At 39.8% G+C, this 20,654-nt stretch overlaps 1 protein-coding gene across 9 annotated transcripts in view; it reads left to right on the forward strand.

The window, feature by feature from the left end:
• The first annotated feature begins 325 nt into the window (after positions 1-325).
• The window catches only part of STAU1 (staufen double-stranded RNA binding protein 1), a 52,794-nt gene continuing 32,465 nt past the window's right edge, over positions 326-20,654 (forward strand). For 2 of the 9 annotated variants that reach the window (XM_034640914.1, XM_034640915.1), the window contains exons 1-3: positions 9,916-9,981; positions 16,888-17,176; positions 18,974-19,098. In XM_034640914.1, coding sequence (XP_034496805.1) covers positions 16,972-17,176; positions 18,974-19,098 — 330 coding nt within the window. In that variant the 5' untranslated portion in view covers positions 9,916-9,981; positions 16,888-16,971. Of the gene's footprint in view, positions 351-9,910; positions 9,982-16,887; positions 17,177-18,973; positions 19,099-20,654 lie in introns of those variants that run through there. The other 7 variants (XM_034640910.1, XM_034640912.1, XM_034640911.1 and 4 more) reach the window with 7 other exon arrangements.

Raw genomic sequence — 20,654 nt, forward strand, 5'->3', positions numbered from 1 at the left:
GGGCGCCGCGGCCGCGGGGAGGGGGGCGGCGGGTGGGGCCTAGGCCTCGGCGGGCCCGCGCGCCTGGCCTTCTTCCCCGGGCCTCTGTCCCGCCCGCGGGGCCTGCCCGGAGGAGGCGGGTCCTCTCCCCCCCCCCCGCCGGGGCGCCCCGCGGCCTGGACCCCAGGCGCTCCAGCTCCTCCACCCCTTGCTGGGGCCAGAAACAGGTGCCACGCCGCCTTTCCTAATTCCTCCTCGTGCGCGGGGATGCCGAAGTTATTCCTGGGGCGGGGGGTGGGGTGGGGGTCCCCGCTTCAAGTTCCTGAGACCCGGAGCGTCTAAATCTCCGCAGCCAGATCTGGAGCGTAATGGTGAGGAGCACAGCCCAGGTGTCCAGCACGGGTACAAATCCCAGCGCTACTCCCTTAAGCAAGTCACTTAAACTCTTTGTGTCTTGGTTGGAAAAGGGGGCTAATGCCGTTCCTGCCTCTTCAGGCTGTTAAGGTTCCGTGAAATGGGGCGTGTGAAGCGCTTATCAGAGTGCCAGACCCACAGCGTGTCCCAGTAAACCGTCTGCATAATTTATTAGCATGATATTAAGGTATAGCTTAATGGGTAAAGTGGGATAGAAGTTGACCTACCTACCCATTTGGGTTTTCTTTGAGGCAGAAATGTTTAACGTGCCCACCGCCAGCGCCGGGGCTTTGTTTTGGGTTGTTAACATCTGAAAGGGGCGTACGTTTAATTGGGACACTCTGGAAGTAGGCAGTCTGTAAAAGATGCTGTTATTTCCATCTCCCTCCGCTGAGCCAGCTACAAGATTTTCACCAGCTCCCTCAGTATGAGCAACCTGTCCATTTTTTTCTGCCATCATCCGGCTTCTTGTTGTCATTTCATTTCTGGGAAAGTTGCTGGCAGAAGCTTTCCTTGAGTTCAGCAAACCTTTCTGGAGCGCTTGCTCTGTGTCAGGCTTTGCGGGGGGGTGGTGGTGGATGAAGTTGGCAAAAAATATGTCTGTCCTTTCTTGCGCTACATCTCTAACTTCTAACTTTTTTTCACTGCAGCTTTGCTTTTATTCCCTCCGTCTCTGTTGGCCGACTTTTCTTTTAAGCCCTTGCCCCACCTCCGTGTTGCAGTATTGCTTATGTGGAAGTTTTCTTCTGTTCCGGCGAAGATGTGTGCTTCAGTCTGTTCTGCCTCTGTTCTCTGGCTGTGGGGACGTTTTTAAGGTCACTCTTCCCTTCTGCTTGTCGCTTTAATTGTTTAGAGGGTGGTGGAAAGAGAGTTAATCTGGGTTTTTGATTGATCTTGGCCTTTCAGGAATCAGTGTGCTTACCAAATATAAATTACATTGCTGCTTGTTGAAGTAAAAACTAAAAATACGGTTGGATTCTACAGTTTCGGTCCTCCTGGTGACAGGTGGGATTTTTAAAACAGCAACTTTATTTAAAGATACTGAGTTTCTTTTAATTCTTTACTTAGTTGTATATGTGTACCTTTCCTTAAGGAAATGCAACTCACGGAGGTTCAAATTTACAAAAAAGTAGTGTGCGTGTGTTTGCTCAACCGAATGATCCTCCTGTATCCTAGGGTTGTTTTAGGTAGTAAATTTCTTTACTGAATTTAAAGCTGTTTTGATTTACACCTGTCTCTGAATAACATGTTATGTAAAGTGGCCTCTCTGTTTTTTGACGTTTTCCTGTAATTTTCTGACAGAGTCTTACTGTCATTTCTAGCTTTAAAATCTTTGCTTGGCTGACTCTTCCAAAACACCTAAGAGATAGCTGTACAACACGCGTGTCTTCTGCCACCTTGGAAATTGTAGTGTTGGGGAAAGGATGTTTTAATATTGCAGTCTATAACTTTTTTTAAAACCTTTATTATGGAAAACATGCAAAAATTGGATAACCGTAGAGAACCCCCATGGATCAGTCACTTACTCTGACAATAATTAACTTGTAGCCAAGGTCATCTTGTTTCATGAAGTACCTCCTCCTCCAAACTGGGTTATTTTGAAACAAATCCTAAAGACCATGTGATTTTACAAGATTGTCCCAGATTGTTAATCTGTCACAAAATTTACTTTTAGTGGAATCACAGTTCTCATTGTATTTATTGGCCTTCCCATCTCTGTTTACACGATTACTATACAGCAGAAAAAAATGGGCAGCCAAATTAGCTCTTGGTTCAGTGCTTATCCCACTCAGTCATGTCCACAATACTGCCTTGCTTTGTTTTGTGTGCAAAAGCAACAGTTCTTGAGCGGTTAGTGGCTATAATTGAAAAGGAATCAGAAATACAGATATCCCTAAACCTGTTTTGGTGGAGACCTACCTGTTAAACCACTTATAATGGAGAATAATTTTGTGTCAAAGTTAAGCTACAGTTAATAATTCATAATGAAATTTTCAAAGTTTCTTTACAGTAGTTGTGTAAATATGCCGCTATCACGTTAGGTTAAGAATTAAGCAAAGGGTATTTGATTTCAACACTCTGTTGTGGAATTATTTTTAGTAAGTATGAATGAATTTCAAAGCCTAGATGCTCATGTTTTTCTTTCTTGTCTAAAAAGAGAATCCTCCTAAAATTAAATTTGACAGGAGTATTACATTTGTCATTGTTACTTAATTTTCAGATTTCTGGTCATGGACCGTTCACAGCTTTTTGGCAGTTGTAATTTGCTTAGATTATTGTAATTTCAATTATGTAGGTTTACTTTGCACTTGATCAGGTGTAGTGAAAACGTATGTTATGTTTTAGTTATTACAATCTGGGAGATGGAGAGGGATGTGCATACCTCTTAAAATTAGAAAAAAAAATCTGGTATCTAAGGGCAAAAAATGTGCTTTATTTATTTTATTTTATTTATTTTTTAAAGATTTTATTTATTTATTTGACAGAGATAGAGATAGCCAGCGAGAGAGGGAACAGAAGCAGGGGGAGTGGGAGAGGAAGAAGCAGGATCATAGCAGAGGAGCCTGATGTGGGGCTCAATCCCATAACGCTGGGATCACGCCCTGAGCCTAAGGCAGACGCTTAACCGCTGTGCCACCCAGGAGCCCCAAAATGTGCTTTATTTAAAAAAAAAAAAATGCTTAGTGCTTCCCAGGAGGCTTAAAGTCAAACTTTTTTAAGTATTTGGAATTGTTACCATAAATACAGTTTGTTCAGACTAAATTGCTCTCTTTTAAGATTCAGCCAGAAAACCCATTTATATACAGATTATTTTAAGTTTAGAGATGAGTATGACTCATAGAACTTTCCCCCCTCATTTCTGAAGTCTTATCCATTAACATAATTCTGAGTGTAGTCGTTAAATGTTTGGCCTGTACTATGCTGCTTCATCCAGTCTCCCCTCAGTAAGACAATGAAGATATTTAATATAGGAGGCACAGAGCAGCTCTCAGCTTGCAGGGCAACTTTCTCTCTTGCCCTTTTACCAGATGGAGTGAAAGTGGAATTCACCAGCATAAAAATCAGACTTTAATGAAAAAAGCATCTTTTCGTTGGATGTCATAAGTCAATTCCAGGGACCTTGTTTTTATGAGCCTCCACACTGGATCGTCTTACTCGCTGTCATATTTGGTGGCACGGAATTGCCCAGTTTTTGGAAATGTAAATTCTTTCCCCTTAAATGAGAGCATTTGAGGTTGCTTTCTCTCTCTCAGAATGGGATTCTGGAGTGTTCAGAAATGTTTAGAGAATTTTATGACAGATTTTGTTTCACACTAAACCTATAACAGGTGTTTTAAATTGTAAACTTTTGGTGACAGAGACCTTTGTAGCTAACATGCTTCTGGTAAAATTTCTACATGAGCTTTTCCTTAAATGAAACCTCATTAAAATCAAGGTTTAGCATTTATGCTGTTCCAAAAAGTATCATTTACGAGTTAGAGATTGAACTAGAAGACATGTTATTCGCTATCCTTGTTTTTCCCCAACATTTTATTATGAAAATTTTCAAACATATAACAAAGTTTAAAGAATTTTACTCTCTGCCTCTGTATCTACCACCTGCTTTCTGCCTTTGACATTTGACTCTACTTGTTTTATCACGTCTGTTCTGTTTGTCTCTCTTTTTTTTTAAAAGATTTTATTTATTTATTTGACAGAGATAGAGACAGCCAGCGAGAGAGGGAACACAAGCAGGGGGAGCGGGAGAGGAAGAAGCAGGCTCATAGCGGAGGAGACTCATGTGGGGCTCGATCCCACAACACCGGGATCAAGCCCTGAGCCGAAGGCAGACACTTAACCGCTGTGCCACCCAGGCGCCCCATGTTCTGTTTGTCTCTTTGAATTCATTAATCCATTTTATTTTTCAGTACATTTCAAAATAAATTGCAGCATCAGCACACTAAATACTTGAGCATACATAGCCACCACAGTGAATTTTAAATTGAGGCAGCTCTGTAAGGTGTTTCTAGACCCTTAAAAGCCAAGGGCTTTGTTGATTTTTGTTTCCAGTTTTGCTTTGACTCCAGAACTTTTTGCTTTTTTGAAGAAATGTTTAATGAATTTTTGCAGCAAGCTGTGCTTATGTATAAATCAGGTATTACAAAGCTTGAGTAATGTTAGCCAAATCCTTTGTTCTCACCTACTAGGGAGATAATAGGATTACAAATATACAGCTGTGTTGATCTTAACAAATACGACTAGATGGATGGCTTGGAGATCTGTTTTGCTGACAGTTTAATGCTTTGAAGTAGAAAACCTTACCAAAGAAAACTACTTATTTAAAAAATGGTAAAATGGGGAAATTACTGCAAAGAGCTTAATTTTTTAAATATGTTTATTCCCATAGTAGTGAATAAGGTTGATGTAAAAGTGATTTTTGTCACCAGATAAGAGGAGGTAGAAATTCTCTGCAGACTTAATTTTATGTTTTCTGGAATTACACATGTTCATTTATTTGTTAAAGGAGTATATTCAGGGGGCTTCTTCAAAGTATATTTACTGAAAACAAAAGTAGGAAAATCTATCCAAGAAAGTATTCACTTTCGATTAAAAATTAGTCTTCTGAATATTAAATTTGTAGCCCATCTGCTTCTGTTTAATGTGGAATCTAATTTGGGGGAGAAGTGTGATGACTTTGTGAGTTTATGTTAAGTAATGAAGCAAACCAGGCTATTTTATTATAATATGATACCGAGGTCATAATTGTTCTAGAAGATTTTTGTTATGTCTACCAGACTACAAAATCTAAAAAAAATTTAAGTGCCCTGGGGTCTTTGCCTCAGTGAAAAGGATTGTTCGTTAGATTGTCTCTATGTTTGATGTAGCTTTAGAACTGGTTGCCCAGTGAGTGGGTTGATTTTAGTCAGCATGTTCTCTGTTCCCATTTAAAATGTTTTTTACAAGTGGTGTGTAGCTATAAGTTTATATTTATAGATGTTGATGTGGCTGAGGCCAGGATTAGTAAATTTGCCGGATAATAATACTTGCTACTATTTATTGAGCTCTTAACCATGTGCTAGGTAGGTTAGGATTACAGGGTGAGGGTTACTTGATGCAGGAAAGGAATCTGAAGGGTCAGATTGAATTTATCTAATGATGTAAAAGCTGCTGTTCAGCGAGCTCTTCCTTGGTGCTAAGAGTTGAAGTAGACGCTTTATGTTGTATTTCTGATACTGGAAAATGTCTTTGCGGACGTCAGTTCGTAGTGGCTGTGGATACTGAGGCCTGTGTGGGAGGCCAGGTAACTGGAGTGGGGTCCTCAGCTCTTTCTACTGAACCACACTTTGTCTCTAATTATGCTCGGGTGCTTTTTGTTTAGGGCAGTTTTTTTCTGTGTGTCACCAGTGCTTCACCATAGCTAGGATGATTTTTCGTTCTCTAGAACTTCAGACCAATTTGGAAAAAAGTCCAATTGGAAAAAATACCAATTTGGTATTGTGGGGTGGGGGGAATTTATTTAGAAAAGTCTGTTTCAGTAATCCTTAGTCTGTTTATTAAAATTTATTTAGAAAAATGTGTCCGAATTTAGAAGAATTTATTAGAAAAGTAATAGTCTGTTAATTAGAATCAGTAATACTTAGTCTGTTTATTTAGAATTTATTTAGAAAAGTCTGTTTCAGGGGCGCCTGGGTGGCTCAGTCGTTAAGCATCTGCCTTCGGCTCAGGGCGTGATCCCGGCGTTATGGGATCGAGCCCCACATCAGGCTCCTCCACTGGAAGCCTGCTTCTTCCTCTCCCACTCCCCCTGCTTGTGTTCCCTCTCTCGCTGGCTGTCTCTATCTCAGTCAAATAAATAAATAAATAAAATCTTAAAAAAATAAAAATAAAATCTTTAAAAAAAAAGAAAAGTCTGTTTCAGTAATATTTAGTTTTTAAAATGAACTCTATTCATCATTCCCTTGAAATAGACTTACGGTGTACTTTTGTTTGTTGTGATAGATTGCTGCAGCCACATTAAACTAAAACTTGTAGGTTGATTCTGAGGTTTGTGGGGTGGGGGGAATTTATTTAGAAATAAATGGGGAGGAGGATATTTCATTAACCTGTGTGTTGTAGGAGGCTCTCCCCTAAATTATTGCTATAATCCTTCATGACGTTCATTAAAAATGATTTATGAACTATAGACAAGGTTGTTGCTAAGAAAATTAGTTTCTTTAGAATTATAATATTCTACTTTATTGGATATGCATTAACTAAACTTCCAGTTAACTTCATAGGGCTCCGTAGTTGTTGCCCTCTTTGCCATGTCTGACATCCGTTTCCTTGCTGATGGTATTGGAAATATTTCATGTAACTTTCTGTTTGGTATTAAACTGCCTCCTGAATAGTTTCATCTTTACTTTCTTTGAATCAATGATCTCCTGAATAGGAAACCTCTTTGGTTCTCCACTGAGGCAGTAGTCCTCTCTGAATGGCTAGTTTTAAAAAGCTAGATCAGTGAAATTAAACCTCCCCATTGGATTTGGGGTTTTCATGAGATAGTGTGTGAGTTTCCATTCTGTGTTTTAACCTCAACTGAGGTGACTGTGTAGTCTGTAATGACATACATGTGTCTCATTAATCATGAAAAGGTGTCGGAAATGTGTCTTTTCTGGGGATGAAGTGAGCACGTGCTGCTTCTTAAATTGTCTATATTGGCTCCCTTCAGGCACGAGCTTTTTGATCTAACTAGATCTTGTTTGATTCTCTCACAGTTCTGCTTTTTGAAGTCCATGCCTTCTATAAATTAAAATTAACTGAGGCATGAATTTTCTATTCTTGCAGATTCCACCCTGATACAAACAGGGCCATTGTCTGCTGATGCCATTGTGGTTTTGTACAAAATGCTAGGCAGTCCTTTCCTCTGTCAGAAAGAAGATAATTTATATGTAATGATAAGTCTGATTATGCCTGGAGGCTTATGTTCTTTGTTGCACAATTTAACCAACCTGCTCATTGAAGCTCTATGACCCTTCACCTAGATGACAGTCAAATAGAGTTAGGTAAATAAATTCCCTTTTTGTTTGTAGTATAGTGAACCTTTATAGTCTGGAACATTTGGAGTATAATTACTGCTGGGTACTGATTTCCCTGTTAACAGAATTTACCTACTTTAAGCACCAAACATAAAAAAAGAATAAAGTAAAAAAAATTTTTTTGGATAAAGTTCTTTCTAATTTTGCTGTTTTTTTTCTTTCTTAAATAGTGTGTTTCGAACATGACTTACGTCGTTTTATAGTATCAGTTACAGTGTACCCTAAGAAAGTGACGTTTAACAGCTAAGTTTGGTATGGAATGTCATACTTTACAGTTATTTCACCTGTATTACCAGCTAATCCATCCAAGCAGTGCAGTTATTATTTTATTAATCATATGCAATTGGTGGTGGTAACCCCATTTAATATAATAAGGTTGAAGCCTCTTAACATATTAAATGAATCATGTATTATTCAGCTCAGCACCAGAGTTGGACCCAAACTCAGATCTCCAGCCAAGACTTTCCTCCACCATGACCAGACAGCCCTGTGCTAGCTGGTTTGCCCTTATCCTATGACTTAAAATGCCACTGTGAATTATTTACTTAAATTTGTGTTAGGTTCAGGGTTATTCTTGTACAAATGTGAATTCCACAAGGACAGGGACTGTATCTTATTTATGAACTCCCTTCTCCCCAGTGTCTAAAATACTGCCTGCAAGTAGTAGGTGTTCACTAATTATTTGTTGAGTGAATAAAGCAATGAATGTAATTCATTCATTTGCGTTCTAGTATGTTTTCTTGAGTGGGAAAGTAAGGGAGTTAGGGTTGACCCCCAGTCTGTCTTCTCTACTACTGCTTGGAGAAAGTAAGTGCTATATAGCTACACTGGTAGTAATCATGATGGTTTCAGATTATCATTTTGAAAATGGTTGGGGATCTCAAAAACTGCGTTTGGTCATGGAAGTGTGAATGTGTACGTGAGTGTCAGCTATCCTTGTCTTGTGTGAAGATGTCTGAAATCCAGATGGTTACAAGCTGCTGTATTTCTCCCCCCTCGTCCTTTCCCCTTTGCTGTAAAGTTGTTAGTGGTTGTTTCTTACTGTTGTTATTGTCTGATCGTAGCAGCTTCCTTTTTCCATTCTTATTTATTTATTTATTAAAATTTTTTAAACTTCTGGGTTGGGCTAAAAAAACGTAGATACCCAAACCTACCATAATCGTTCACTACAGATGGACCTGAATTGAGGGAAGCCCCCAGGAGTAGAAGGCATGAGCTCTCCTAGGTGTTCTGGGAAATGTCTTTGGGCTGCTCAGAGGCCTTTTCCAGTTTCCATTTATGCTAGTCTTGTGAATGGGTGAGATCATGGAGTAACAGGCCTCTAGATTGGAAAGTTACTAGTATAACATACTATCTACGAAAAGAACTTGAGTTGTTTAAAATATCGTAAAACAAATTAGAGTTTATTGTTTTATTTCTGAAATTGTTTGGACAGTGAACAGCTACTTTAATCTTCTGTTAACTCACAGTAGCAGTGAGAAATTGAAATGAGTGAAATTATGTTGTAAAAATGCAAAAGGCATCCCAAGGTAAGGAATCGTCTTTGTTGCTGACTACAGTTGACCTGTGAACAACACGGGTTTGAACTGCATGTGTCCATTTATATGTGGATTTTTAAAATAAATACAGTACAGTATTGTATATGTATTTTCTCTTTATGATTTTGTTAATATCTTCTTTTCTCTAGCTTTATTGAAAGAATACTGTATATAATACAATATAACATAAGATATGTGTTAATCTTAACTGTTTATGTTATCGGTAAGGCTTCCGGTTGCCATCTGGGCTAAAAGTGATTAAGTCTTTGGGGAGTGGATTTTCAACTGTGTGGGGTGGGGGGTCAGCACCCCAACCCCTGCGTTGTTCAAGGATCACCTGTACTACCCTTTAAAAAGGAAGATACCTCTAGATAAATCAGATCTGAGAGTTTGAGAATTAAACTCTTATGTTGCCTGAAATCCAGTTCTAAAGAGTGATTATGGTTTGGATTTACTAGAGGTAATGTGCTTTTTGTATTTTGCAATTTAATATCAGAATGTTTATGTACAAAGTGCGTTTTTGTAAGTTTTCCTCGCGGCTGTATTTGCATGACCAAGCATATGGTAAGGACGTTTATGAATAAAATATTTAGCTGGTAGTTAAAAGGGGGAAAAACCCCATAAGTTTAAAAACCAGGCTTGTGTGATCAGACAGTATATGATGCCGAGTTTCTTTCTTTAAAATTAGTTTTGAGGTATTCATCTCTCTCTTACGGTCATGTCTCCACAAAGTACTCAACCCGGTTCCCAGGCAGTTGTGTCTTTTGTGGACTCTAGTGTGCTGCCTCGAGCCATGACATCATGTTTTCAGAAACTTCCCTACTTGTAAATTTTAGGTTTTCCCCAAACTTGAGCAGTATATCTATATCTTCATTGTCAGAAGTGACCTACTCTAGTAAATTATTGTTGTTTTTTATTTTCTAGGAGTTTCCTAACCACATAACCTCTCAGAACTGAACCAAAACAGCATTATTCCCGGAGCACCTCTTTTTAAGGTACACATAATTTGGCTCTGTAGTTTCAGGCCTGTTCATAATCTGTAATATTTTTGAATTCTTGAATGACTTGTGTGGAAAATGACTTTTACTTCTGGCTGTAATGTTAGGGAAACAGAAGAAATTATATGCAGTCTGAATTTCTTTTTACTCTTGAGATTTAATTAGAAAGTAAATGCAGGGAAGATTGTTGGCAAGAATGTAAAACCCTTTAGCCAGCACTGCCATGTACTTTAAATGTCGAGACGTGAAAATTGGCCACTAACGTTGTGATTAGACATGACTTGGTTGGTAAGCATCCTGCTCATAGCAGCTTTTGTAGCTTGCCTTTGATTTCTCAGATTGTTTATGTAGAACTTACTTTTCAAACTTGTGGAAATAATCCAGCGTTGTTTTCTGTCATGAGATAGGGTTTTGAATCTAGTTCCATTTACTGCTGGCTGCTGGTGATCATCTAGACCACAAGTTTGTAAGAGTTGAGGGTTTTACAGTTTATATCAAGGCTCTGCAAAATACACTGCGTGCGTCAGTACCGCCTTGTACTTTAGCACTTTCCCTCTGAGAGCTGAATGCACAGCATCATACCATCACTGAGGTAGTGATTAGTAGACAAGTCAAACCCAACTTTCTTTGGGAATGAGGAAATTGAAGCATAAGGAAATCAGGGAAGTTGTATCAGGCTCAGTGAATGGATTTACACTGGGTTTATATAATGCTTTTCTTTTCAAAAGACTAAACTGTTACCATACATACCATGCCTCAGGATTTCTCCATCATTTTAGCGCTCCAATTGCTACAGCTGAGGCTTTGCCGAACATCCTGTTACAGAGTGTTTTGGGGAGACTGAGGCACCGGGCAGTGGATCGCCAAGAATTGGGTGGATAATTGCTGTCTTATTGGGAGTAGAACTGAAAGCCACAACTCAGAAGTTTGATCAGATTTAATGTTGTTGGTTGCTACTTAGCAGCAAGGCTGGTTTCTTAGAAACTGGGTCTTGGCTCTGGTCTGTTTTGCATGAAGATGATGGTAAATGCAGTCGTGTTTCTCGGTAGATGGCACATAGCTACAGAGTACAATTTCCCTTTTCTGAAAGGAAAAGCCAGTTAGCTGTTACACTGAACTAAGTCCCTTCTTATTGAAGACTAGGTTACACAGTGCTACTCTGAAAAATCTCCAGCAAATCGTGAATAGTCACTCATTTTGGTTGGTTGAAGACATTTCTCTGTGTTTTTATAAGTTTAGATTTAAAAGACACTTAGATGTTTGCAAAAAATAATATATGTTTGACTTTAGTTATTTTTAAGAGTTCCTCCTAGGGAATGGAAGAAGGGAGCTTGATAAGGTTGCAAAGCTAGAAAAGAAAGGAAGGTTTGCAGCTCGTTAGGCTGCAGAGGTAAAGTTTTTTTCACTTTAGTGTATGGTTTGGTATGATGGTTTTTCCAAGATGAACAATTAATAATGAATTCTCTTTTAGGAAGTGTTTCTTTAAATGGACCACCCAGTGGTTACATTTGTGTGGAAAGAAAATCCTCCGTTGCCCACTTGGCACTGAGCCAAGTGTGAGACAGGGCCACATTCAGTCACTGCGATGCAAAGATCTCGAGCAGCCTGGGTTGTTTCAAGGCATTATTTTTGGCTGATTTTATTGTCTTACAAGTGATTGTGCCTCCTCAGGGCTACTTGTCCTGTTTTTCTTTTGAGCACCAAGTACATAGTGGTCTTTTTTTTTTTTTTTTTTTAAGATTTTATTTTATTTATTTGACAGAGAGACAGCTGCGAGAGGGAACACAGGCAGGGGGAGTGGGAGAGGAAGAAGCAGGCTCCCAGCGGAGGAGCCTGATGTGGGGCTCGATCCCAGGACTCTGGGATCACGCCCTGGGCCGAAGGTAGATGCTTAATGACTGAGCCACCCAGGCGCCCCCGTAGTGGTCTTTTTGTTTTGTTTTTCCCTCTAAGTAGTTTGGTCATATTTATTTTATTTTATTTTATTTTTTTTAAGATTTATTTATTTATTTTTTTGACAGAGAGACAGCCAGCGAGAGAGGGAACGCAAGCAGGGGGAGTGGGAGAGGAAGAAGCAGGCTCACAGCAGAGGAGCCTGATGTGGCTCGATCCCACAACGCCGGGATCACGCCCTGAGCCGAAGGCAGGCGCTTAACCGCTGTGCCACCCAGGCGCCCCGGTCATATTTCTTTTAAAGAACCTTTTTATTATTGGGTAATTTGGTATATGGGCCTGCTATTGGATATTATTTGCTTGACATTGCTGTTGTTATTTGGAAATGGTTATGTAGGAGTATAGCGATTGCCATGTTTCTGTATTTGTTGCCGCCCTGCCTACCGGTGTTTAGATAATGTTTGGAGTCAATGAATTGCTGTTCTGGGGATCAGAGCCGGGATGGTGGGTGCTGGTAGGGGGTGAAAGTGGGGAGGTGTGGTGTGGTGGTGGTTGTGGGGGTGGGGTGAATTTATTTGTAGGAAATATCAAACCACATTGCAACCAGAAAGATGTGTCCAAAAACGATCTTAGAAATAACTGTTGAATGTAAAGGAATGCTATGGGCATTTTAGGTGTATTTCAAGGCTATTGTAGGAAAAATGGTTTATTCCTTAGCTTTTTTATTGTTGGTAAAGTTTCTCTGAGAGTGGAGCCTCTCAAAACCTAGAGAACGGATTAATAGATTTACAGTTGGTTGCTTAAAGATCTCTTTTTGTGTCTTTGAGGGAAAGTTTAACAAATAGATTTTTTTCAATTTACCGTATAAGGGGTCACATGTAGTAGATGCTTAATAAATTTTTGTCGAATATTGAATATATATACTATCCTGAAGTTGCTCTTCATACGACTGCTGCTTTATTCTGGCCAGGAACTGGGGTGCTCTTGTGTCTGAGTACCCATATTACGTAACATTTGATGGGGGACTTGTAAGGGAGAGATTTTTGGTAAAATGTTTATGGCTATCTTAGTTTGTCCAGAATTGGGGTGACTTAGCCTTTTCTTTTTCTCTTTCTTGTCCTTCTTTTTCTCTTTCTTTTTCTTTCTAACATATCTCGTTTGGAAACATTACTTACTGCAAAGGGAAGTGTTATATGTTGAACGTAAAAGTTAGCTACTTCATTATAAGTCATGTATTACTCTAGTTACAAACTGGATATTAAAAATGAGGTTTTTCCATGATTGCTGCAGTAGTTGTTTCATATTTCAGTGATATAACAATCTGTTAGTTGAAAATGAGTAAGACTAAGCACTCTTGCAGATATTGCAGATAGTTCTGTAAACTATTTCTAGAAGAACCTGCCTTTTTGTATATTAAACAGATCACTGAGATGGTGCACTCAGTATGGCCTACTCTTGATCAGTCACTGCTGAGTGAGGAATTTGCATTTGTGTCTCATCACTTTTTTTTCTTTTCTGGAGAGCGCACGAGAGAGGGGGAGGGAGAGAGAGAATCCCAAGCAGGCTCCATGCCCAGCACGGAGCCCACATGGGGCTTGATCTCAAGACCCGAGATCACGACCTGAGCCAAAGTCAAGAGTTGGACGGACACTCAATCGACAGAGCCACCCAGACACCCCTGTGCCTGATCATTTTTTAACACATTATGTATAATTTTTAAAAATGCTTAGGGGGACCTGGGTGGCTCATTTGGTTAAGCGTCTGACTCGATCTCTGCTCAGTTCTTGATCTTAGGGTCATGAGTTTGAGCTCCACATTGGGCTCCATGCTGGGCATGGAAAATAACCTTTAAAAAAATGCTTTTGTAGAATTTGTGTGCCCATATTCCCCTTCCCCTAACCCATTAAAAAGTATGTGACACTTGTGAAATGGAAGCTGCCAGCCAAGGTGAGACTATTTTTATGAGAAGATTTTTGTGCCACCAAACCAAACTTGGGACTTGGAATTAGGAGTCTTAAAAAAATAATAAGTTTCTCTGTCCTATCACCTCTCTTTGTGTTCTAGTGCTTGTGTATCTTAAATAAATATAAAGATTTGAGAATAAGATGAACATGTTTTCCTGAGTTGGTGACTAAAGCTCTTGAGATAGAAGAAACCAAAAGCCCTGTCTGTGCAGGAGGCAGGAGGCTGGAGGCAAAGAGCCTCACGACACAGGCTTAACAGTTAAAGGTGCTTCCGGTGCTGAGGAAAGCTGAAGTCTTTGTGTTTTCAGTTTTCCACCTAATTTTATGTGTGTAAAATGTTGTTCTTTTATAAGAAGACTGATAAATCATTTTAATCTCTCTGGAGTGCCTAACTTATCTGGTGGCAAGTAATTCTTAAAGATAGGCTCAAAAGAAAGGCACATTTGCATGTAAGTGATCTTCAGGATGGGGGTAGTACCGTTGAGCGATAGGGGCTATGTTCGTACAGGAGTACTATCTCCAGAGTTGCGTGCTTCCCCGAGTGCTGCTGTGCACTCTATAAGTAGCAGTAGTACAGAGCTTTATTTGTTATTCACATTTGTGTGGGTAAATAATATATTTTACCCCATTTATAACTATGTCAGCTGCCTGGCTTCTCTTTGGGAGAGAAGCGTCTATTTGGGTAAAATATTAGCCTCAATTTTTTAGAGCCGTTTGAGATGAAAAGGGAATTTTCTTTTCCTCAGAATATAAGCTACTTATTAGTGAGATTTTATTTTGTGGTTTAGTATATGTGTACTCGCAACAGCATCCTTGGCCCCTCTGTCCACTAGATACCGGTAATTCCTCCCATCCTCTGGTTGTCGACAGCCAAATAATGTATCCAGACCTTGTAAGATGTCTTTGAAGAGCTGAATTGTCCCCTCTTTAGAACCACTGCATTAGAATAGATTCTCTTTTCAGGCTTAAAGACACATAGGAGCGTTCATGTGCTAATGGGTACTGTTTGTTGAATTTTAGTATTGGTCATGGTGGACATTCGAAATCTATGGACGTTTACAGCCTTATTAGGGTTTTAGAAAATTTTTATTTGCAGTTTTGAACCACTTGTTTCAACCAGTTGTTATACAGACACAACTCCAGGTGAACTTAAGGTAACATTTTTGGGGCAGTCTTAATTAAAGGCCATTTGTTCCCTTTTCAACTTCTAGAAAATCAGTATATTTATGTCTGTGACTGGAGGTGCTGGCTGTGGGCCTGCTGTGGGCAGCAGTAGCCAAAAAAGATCTCTTTGGGCCCCACCCTTTCTAAATTTAGTTCATTCATTCAGTCTCATACTCTCAGAGCAACCCAGGACAGGATTGGGTTGCTGCTTCTGGGATGCAGGTAGGCTCTGGAGCAGACACTGTTTTGGCTTATTTTTTGACCTGTGACTAGTGGTTAGTCGTGTGAACCTGTGAGTACACTATAAACACTATAAATAGGTTTTGGTTTTTTGATTTCGGGTTGTTTTTTTTTTTTTTGTAGAAAAAAATGCCCTCAAGACAGTGTAGAAAGAGAAGGGGAAAGGGAGTTTGGGGGGGTTGGGGGGCATTGAGAGAGAAGTATTTCTATTTTGTCAGCTGAAGGAAATCAAAACAATGAAATAAGGTCCTAGCTGATTTCTGGATGGTTCTGGACTTGTTTCTTAATGTTGGCAACTTGTCTACCAGGACAGTTATCTAGTCTTTAGTGCATCTCCTCTGTCCTTTGTTCTGACTCCAAAAGTAAACAAGAAACTTTGGTGGGATTTTGGTGAATAAGGTATTGCTTCTGTCTCTATATCCAAAGTCATGTTTGAGCTGAGGTGTTTGGGTGGTTGTTTTTAGTTTTGCAGTTCTTTTTGTTCTCAGTAAGAGAGAATGTGCCAGAACTCCTCAAGTAACTTAATTGCTCTGGTCGTTCATCTCTTTCTAAAGGTCCAGCTTTAATTAAAAATTATTCCGAGACTTTTTAAAAAATTAAGTAACAATTACTCTGTAATAGAACTTCGGATTTGTTTGCTGATTTCTGTTTTGGTTGGCTTTTTCTACTCTTTGTTGCTACTGGTCATTTTGGGGGTACTTTTGACTTGCTTGAAAACATTTTCAGCTTTTTGGAGGATGACCGTGAACATAAGCAGAACTGTCCTTATTTTTGACTTATGAAGAAATTTAAATGTATTTAGAAATAATGCCTTTGGAACTTAGAAGATGAAGTAAACCGTCTCCGCTGCTCCCCGGGTTCCACTCGCCAGCCACACCAGTGAAATTACCAGTCTGAAGTCTGTTCCTCTCTTCTTCATCTTCCCCACTTCTGCTTTTAATCATACAAACACTGTAGAGTGTTCTTTACTATTCAAATGATTTCTCAGGATCCTGCATATTGATGTAGATGCAAGTTTTGTTTGGGGTCTGTAACTAAATGAGACCATCTCAACAAACCTCATAGGAAAAAGATTTTTTTACTGTCATAAGCAAAAAGAAACAGCAACAGTGACAAATTCCTGTCTTTCTTCAGTCAGCTTAAAGGAAAACTGTAAGGGTGCCAGTCTGAGCACACGGCCCTTTGGTGAAAGCGGTGTTGACATTCACCCATTAATGGTCTTAGGAACCTAGGGTGCTTTCAGCTTCTGATAATTTTGAGGCCAGAAATCTTTACCGTAGCTCATATAGGATGGAAAGCCTCTCTCTATTTTTTTAATTGGCCATTTTGAATATAGGCTGTAGTTTGTAATTCTTAATATTCAACAGTGAATATCATTAAACCCTACTGATGCTCTTTTTAAAATAAACATGCAGAGCAGACGGGTATTGCAAGTCATTTAAAAGCAGTGTCAGAAAGTCACACGGCCAGGAACGTCACTGCGTACCAAGGGGAAACCCACTTCTAAGACATCAGCAGAGCTACAGGCTCAGTGGGACTATTTTCATTCTTGAGTAGGTGACACCGATTTTGACTGAATATTGGCAATTACAGATCTCCTCTATAATTTACCTTTTTATTTTCTTTCCCTTACAACTTTTAGGTAGAACTTTAGACTTCATAGCACTGAATTAACCTGCACTGAAAGCTGTTTACCTGCAGTTGCTCACTTTTGTTGAAAGTGACCATGTCTCAAGTTCAAGTGCAAGTTCAGAACCCATCTGCTGCTCTGTCAGGGAGCCAAATACTGAGCAAGAACCAGTCTCTTCTCTCCCAGCCTTTGATGAGTATTCCTTCTACTACTAGCTCTCTGCCCTCTGAAAATGCAGGTAGACCTATTCAAAACTCTGCTTTACCCTCTGCATCTCTTACACCCACCAGTGCAGCTGCAGGTAAGCGTATAAATCCAAGTGTCTGCTTTTTTCAAATGTTTTCTTAGCCTGTTTTTTGATCTGATAAGTAGATTGCAGATGTAGGGAGCTCTCACATTACCTTCAAGAAGCAGAAGAAAGTATTAACACCCATGCTTCTTTATTCCAGATGTAAAACACTCGGTTGTATACTGGGTTTTCGGAGGCCTGAGTTGACAGACCATTTCAAAGTATAAGAAAGGGAATTGAAAACTAAACTATAAAACCTAGCTTATTATAAAGTGGCAGCCAGCAGAAAGGATTAAATAGTAAATACCACTTTGGATTTGTGTTGTTGTATGGGAAAATTCTGCTTTTAGAATTATTTCCCAGAACTGACAAAAAATTCTTGTATGTGTAAGCCCTTGTTTTAGATGTCTGTAAGATTATATCCCAAGCAAGGGAGCAGCCAGATTTACCAGAAAGCAAGAGAGTGCGTTGGCATTTGTTAATTTTTATCTTGAACAAGTAAGTTTAAGTTGAGGTTCCAGAGGTAGTTCAGAAATCACAGTGAGGACCAATTAGAAATTGAACAAAGAAGCAGAAGTTGTTGAAGAGGAAATAATTTCAGAAGCATTTAAGTCTGACTGTTAGGAAAATAAAGATGAACTAAATATTAAATATGCTCGTTGATGGGGCGCGTGGCTGGCTCAGTCTGAGCATGCGACCCTTGATCTCGGCGTTGTAGTAAGTTCGAGCCCCACGTTGGGTGTAGAGAGTACTTTAAAAAAAAGTTATAAATAGATGTGCTCATTGATGAGAAAAGACTTGAAACACCTGAAAAATAAACAATCCTGAAAACAATATTCTGCTTCCCAACCCTTCCCCAAAGTGGCAAAACCAAGTAAATGGGGTGCCAGCATGGGTGTCTCCGTTAGCAGAGTCACCTTCTAACAAATTCTTTCAACCCCTTGTGCCTGACAATTCCTTTGCATTTCCTCCTTCGTTTCTCATTTCCTTTACTTTGTAAATCTGTTCTTACAGTGTTGCTCGTCCCCCTCTCAGCTGCATGGCATCTGTCACCCTACCTCTAGGCTTCCTTGGACCGGCTCGCCAGAGAGCCATCTTGACTTGTCGTAATACCCAACAGATTTCAGTTTTCCCCAAATTTGCCATTGGAGACCATCTTCAAAGGAAATGTCACAGGCTGTTTTCAGTCCTCCGGGATTTACTGCTTTTTCTTCTAATGTGTTCTTACACCCACATCCTACTGACTTTGTAAAACTCCTGCCCACCAAGGCCATTTTATTTTACTTGTACAATTCTCAGAAGTAGATAAGGTCTGAGGATGGCGGCCTCTGGAGATAAGACTAGGGGATGCCCCAGGAACGAGAAGGTAGCCGTGTAGAACATGACAGTCGTTGTTTGAGAAATGGCATTGGCACGTTGAGTTTTGTGCAATAACCGACAGGGTCCAGCTGACGGCTGTTGTGGTGACCAGTGTGTCTGTGCTCACAAGACCTCCGTGTTATTCCCGTGGTTGGTGATAATAACAGTGCTTCATCTGATTTCAAATCTTGCTTGCTGCCATGGTTTAGTTATCCCCTTGACCTCGGTTCTGTCTCTTTGGAAGACACACTCCTAGGTTCCCTGGCTTTGGCCAGTTCAGAACAGACCCCAGCTGTCCTTCAGGCAGGCGCCCCCGTGTGGTTTGCACTTGCGGATCACTGCTGCTCTGACTCCTTAGACCTTCTGTTTTTCCTCTTTTCTCATGTCCCCGGGAGAGCAGCAGTCCTGTATACCGCTAGTTGACTTCATTGCTCTGACGTTATTTTTCAGTTCCTTCTAGCATGGCACACCCCAAAGAGAAAACCCCAATGTGTCTTGTGAATGAGTTAGCCCGTTTCAACAAGATTCAGCCTGAGTATAAGCTTTTGCGTGAGCAAGGTCCAGCTCACTGTAAGGTAAATATTGTCCATACTGCTTATGCATTTATAACCCACCAGGAATGTTTTCTGTCTTTTTATGCTGCTCCAAGTGGTGCTGTGATTCAGAATATGTACTTTCCAACCACTGAGGCTGTCTTCAAGAGATGCAAAAGTATAGATTTTTGGCAAGTCACTTCTCTTCATCCTTGCAGAATGGGTCAAAGAAAAGACATGCTTCTTTTTGGGATATATGGCTTTTAAAATTCCAATTAGTGTGTGGTTGTGTTTAGGACTCCGAATAGAGACAATTCCCAAGCACCTGTGAATGATTTCCTGTGAGTTTTCCAGGCTCTGGGCCTCCCGGCTGCAGCCTGCCTCTGGCTCCTTTCCTGCTTGTTTGCACGTGTGCCTTCGACTGGGCAGGGAGAGAGGGGAACAGGAAATCCATTTTGCCGCTTGTTAGCAATCCAGCTGAAAGGTTTGAAGATGAGGGGTAGAAATTAGTCTCAGAGTGAGTCCTTTGGATTGTCTCTGATTTCACTTGTCCTTGTCTTTCCCCCTTTCTTAGAAAATGGAAGACTGACTGTAATTTAAATTTTGACTATTTGTTATTCAGGAATTCAGTCTTTGAAGCTTGTCTGATATCTGTGCTAATGTAAATCTTGGAACTTGAATGTGTACATATCTGGCTTTATTTTTGCAGCTGCAGTGTGAGAGAGGGTATGGTATCAGACAGAAGGAATCGGGTCTCCTATTTCTGATCCTAGCTTTGCAGTAAAGATAATATAATTAAGGATGAATTATTGGTCTCTTTATGCCTCATTTTTCTTCACATGCAAACCTCAAGCCTTGAATGATACCAAGTTTCCCTTTTCATTTGACTAAAAATAGCATCAGCCACAACTCTAGGCACCGTAGCGTGGTGAGGTGAGTCGCCTTTGGTGTGAGACCAGTCTGGGTTTAAATCTCAGCTGCTTCTAGCTGTGTGACCTTGGGCAAGCTGCTACTTTTTTTGAACCTCAGTCTCCTCATCTGTAAAATGGGGATAATACCTACCCAAATAGGTCTACTGTGAGAAGTAAATGAGAGACTGTATGTTAAAATGTGGAGTACGATCCATGGCAGTTAGTAAGTGCTTCAGAAATGGTAGCTATTATTTTTATGCATTTAAGAAACACAGAAATTTCTATGCACGTGAAGCTAGTTTTAAAGCTTCATTCTAGTTTTAAAGCTTCACTTCATTCTAAAGCATAATCATATTTGAAATGTTTCTTTACTTTTGGAAGGCAATTAGTGATTTTCTATAACTGTTCTGTTTCTTCTACAGGATTTTTTTTGCAGACCTTAACTTTGGGATTCCGTTTATTAATTGTTTTTGGTACTTTTTGAAATATATACTTTCTCACTTAAACTTTAGTGGTACTGTAGGTAATTTGGCTGTGTGTTCAATCTGTAACTACCCCACGTCTTTTTTTTTTAACCTTCAAGGTATTCAAAGAGGAAAAGTTATTCCCTCTTAGGTGACTGTTAGACTCTTTAAAAAGTCAGTGGTGTGGATTCAATTCTATTAAAACCTAGATTCTAACCTTGCT

The sequence above is a fragment of the Ailuropoda melanoleuca genome, chromosome 13, assembly GCF_002007445.2.
Source record: "Ailuropoda melanoleuca isolate Jingjing chromosome 13, ASM200744v2, whole genome shotgun sequence".
Lineage (NCBI taxonomy): Eukaryota > Metazoa > Chordata > Mammalia > Carnivora > Ursidae > Ailuropoda > Ailuropoda melanoleuca.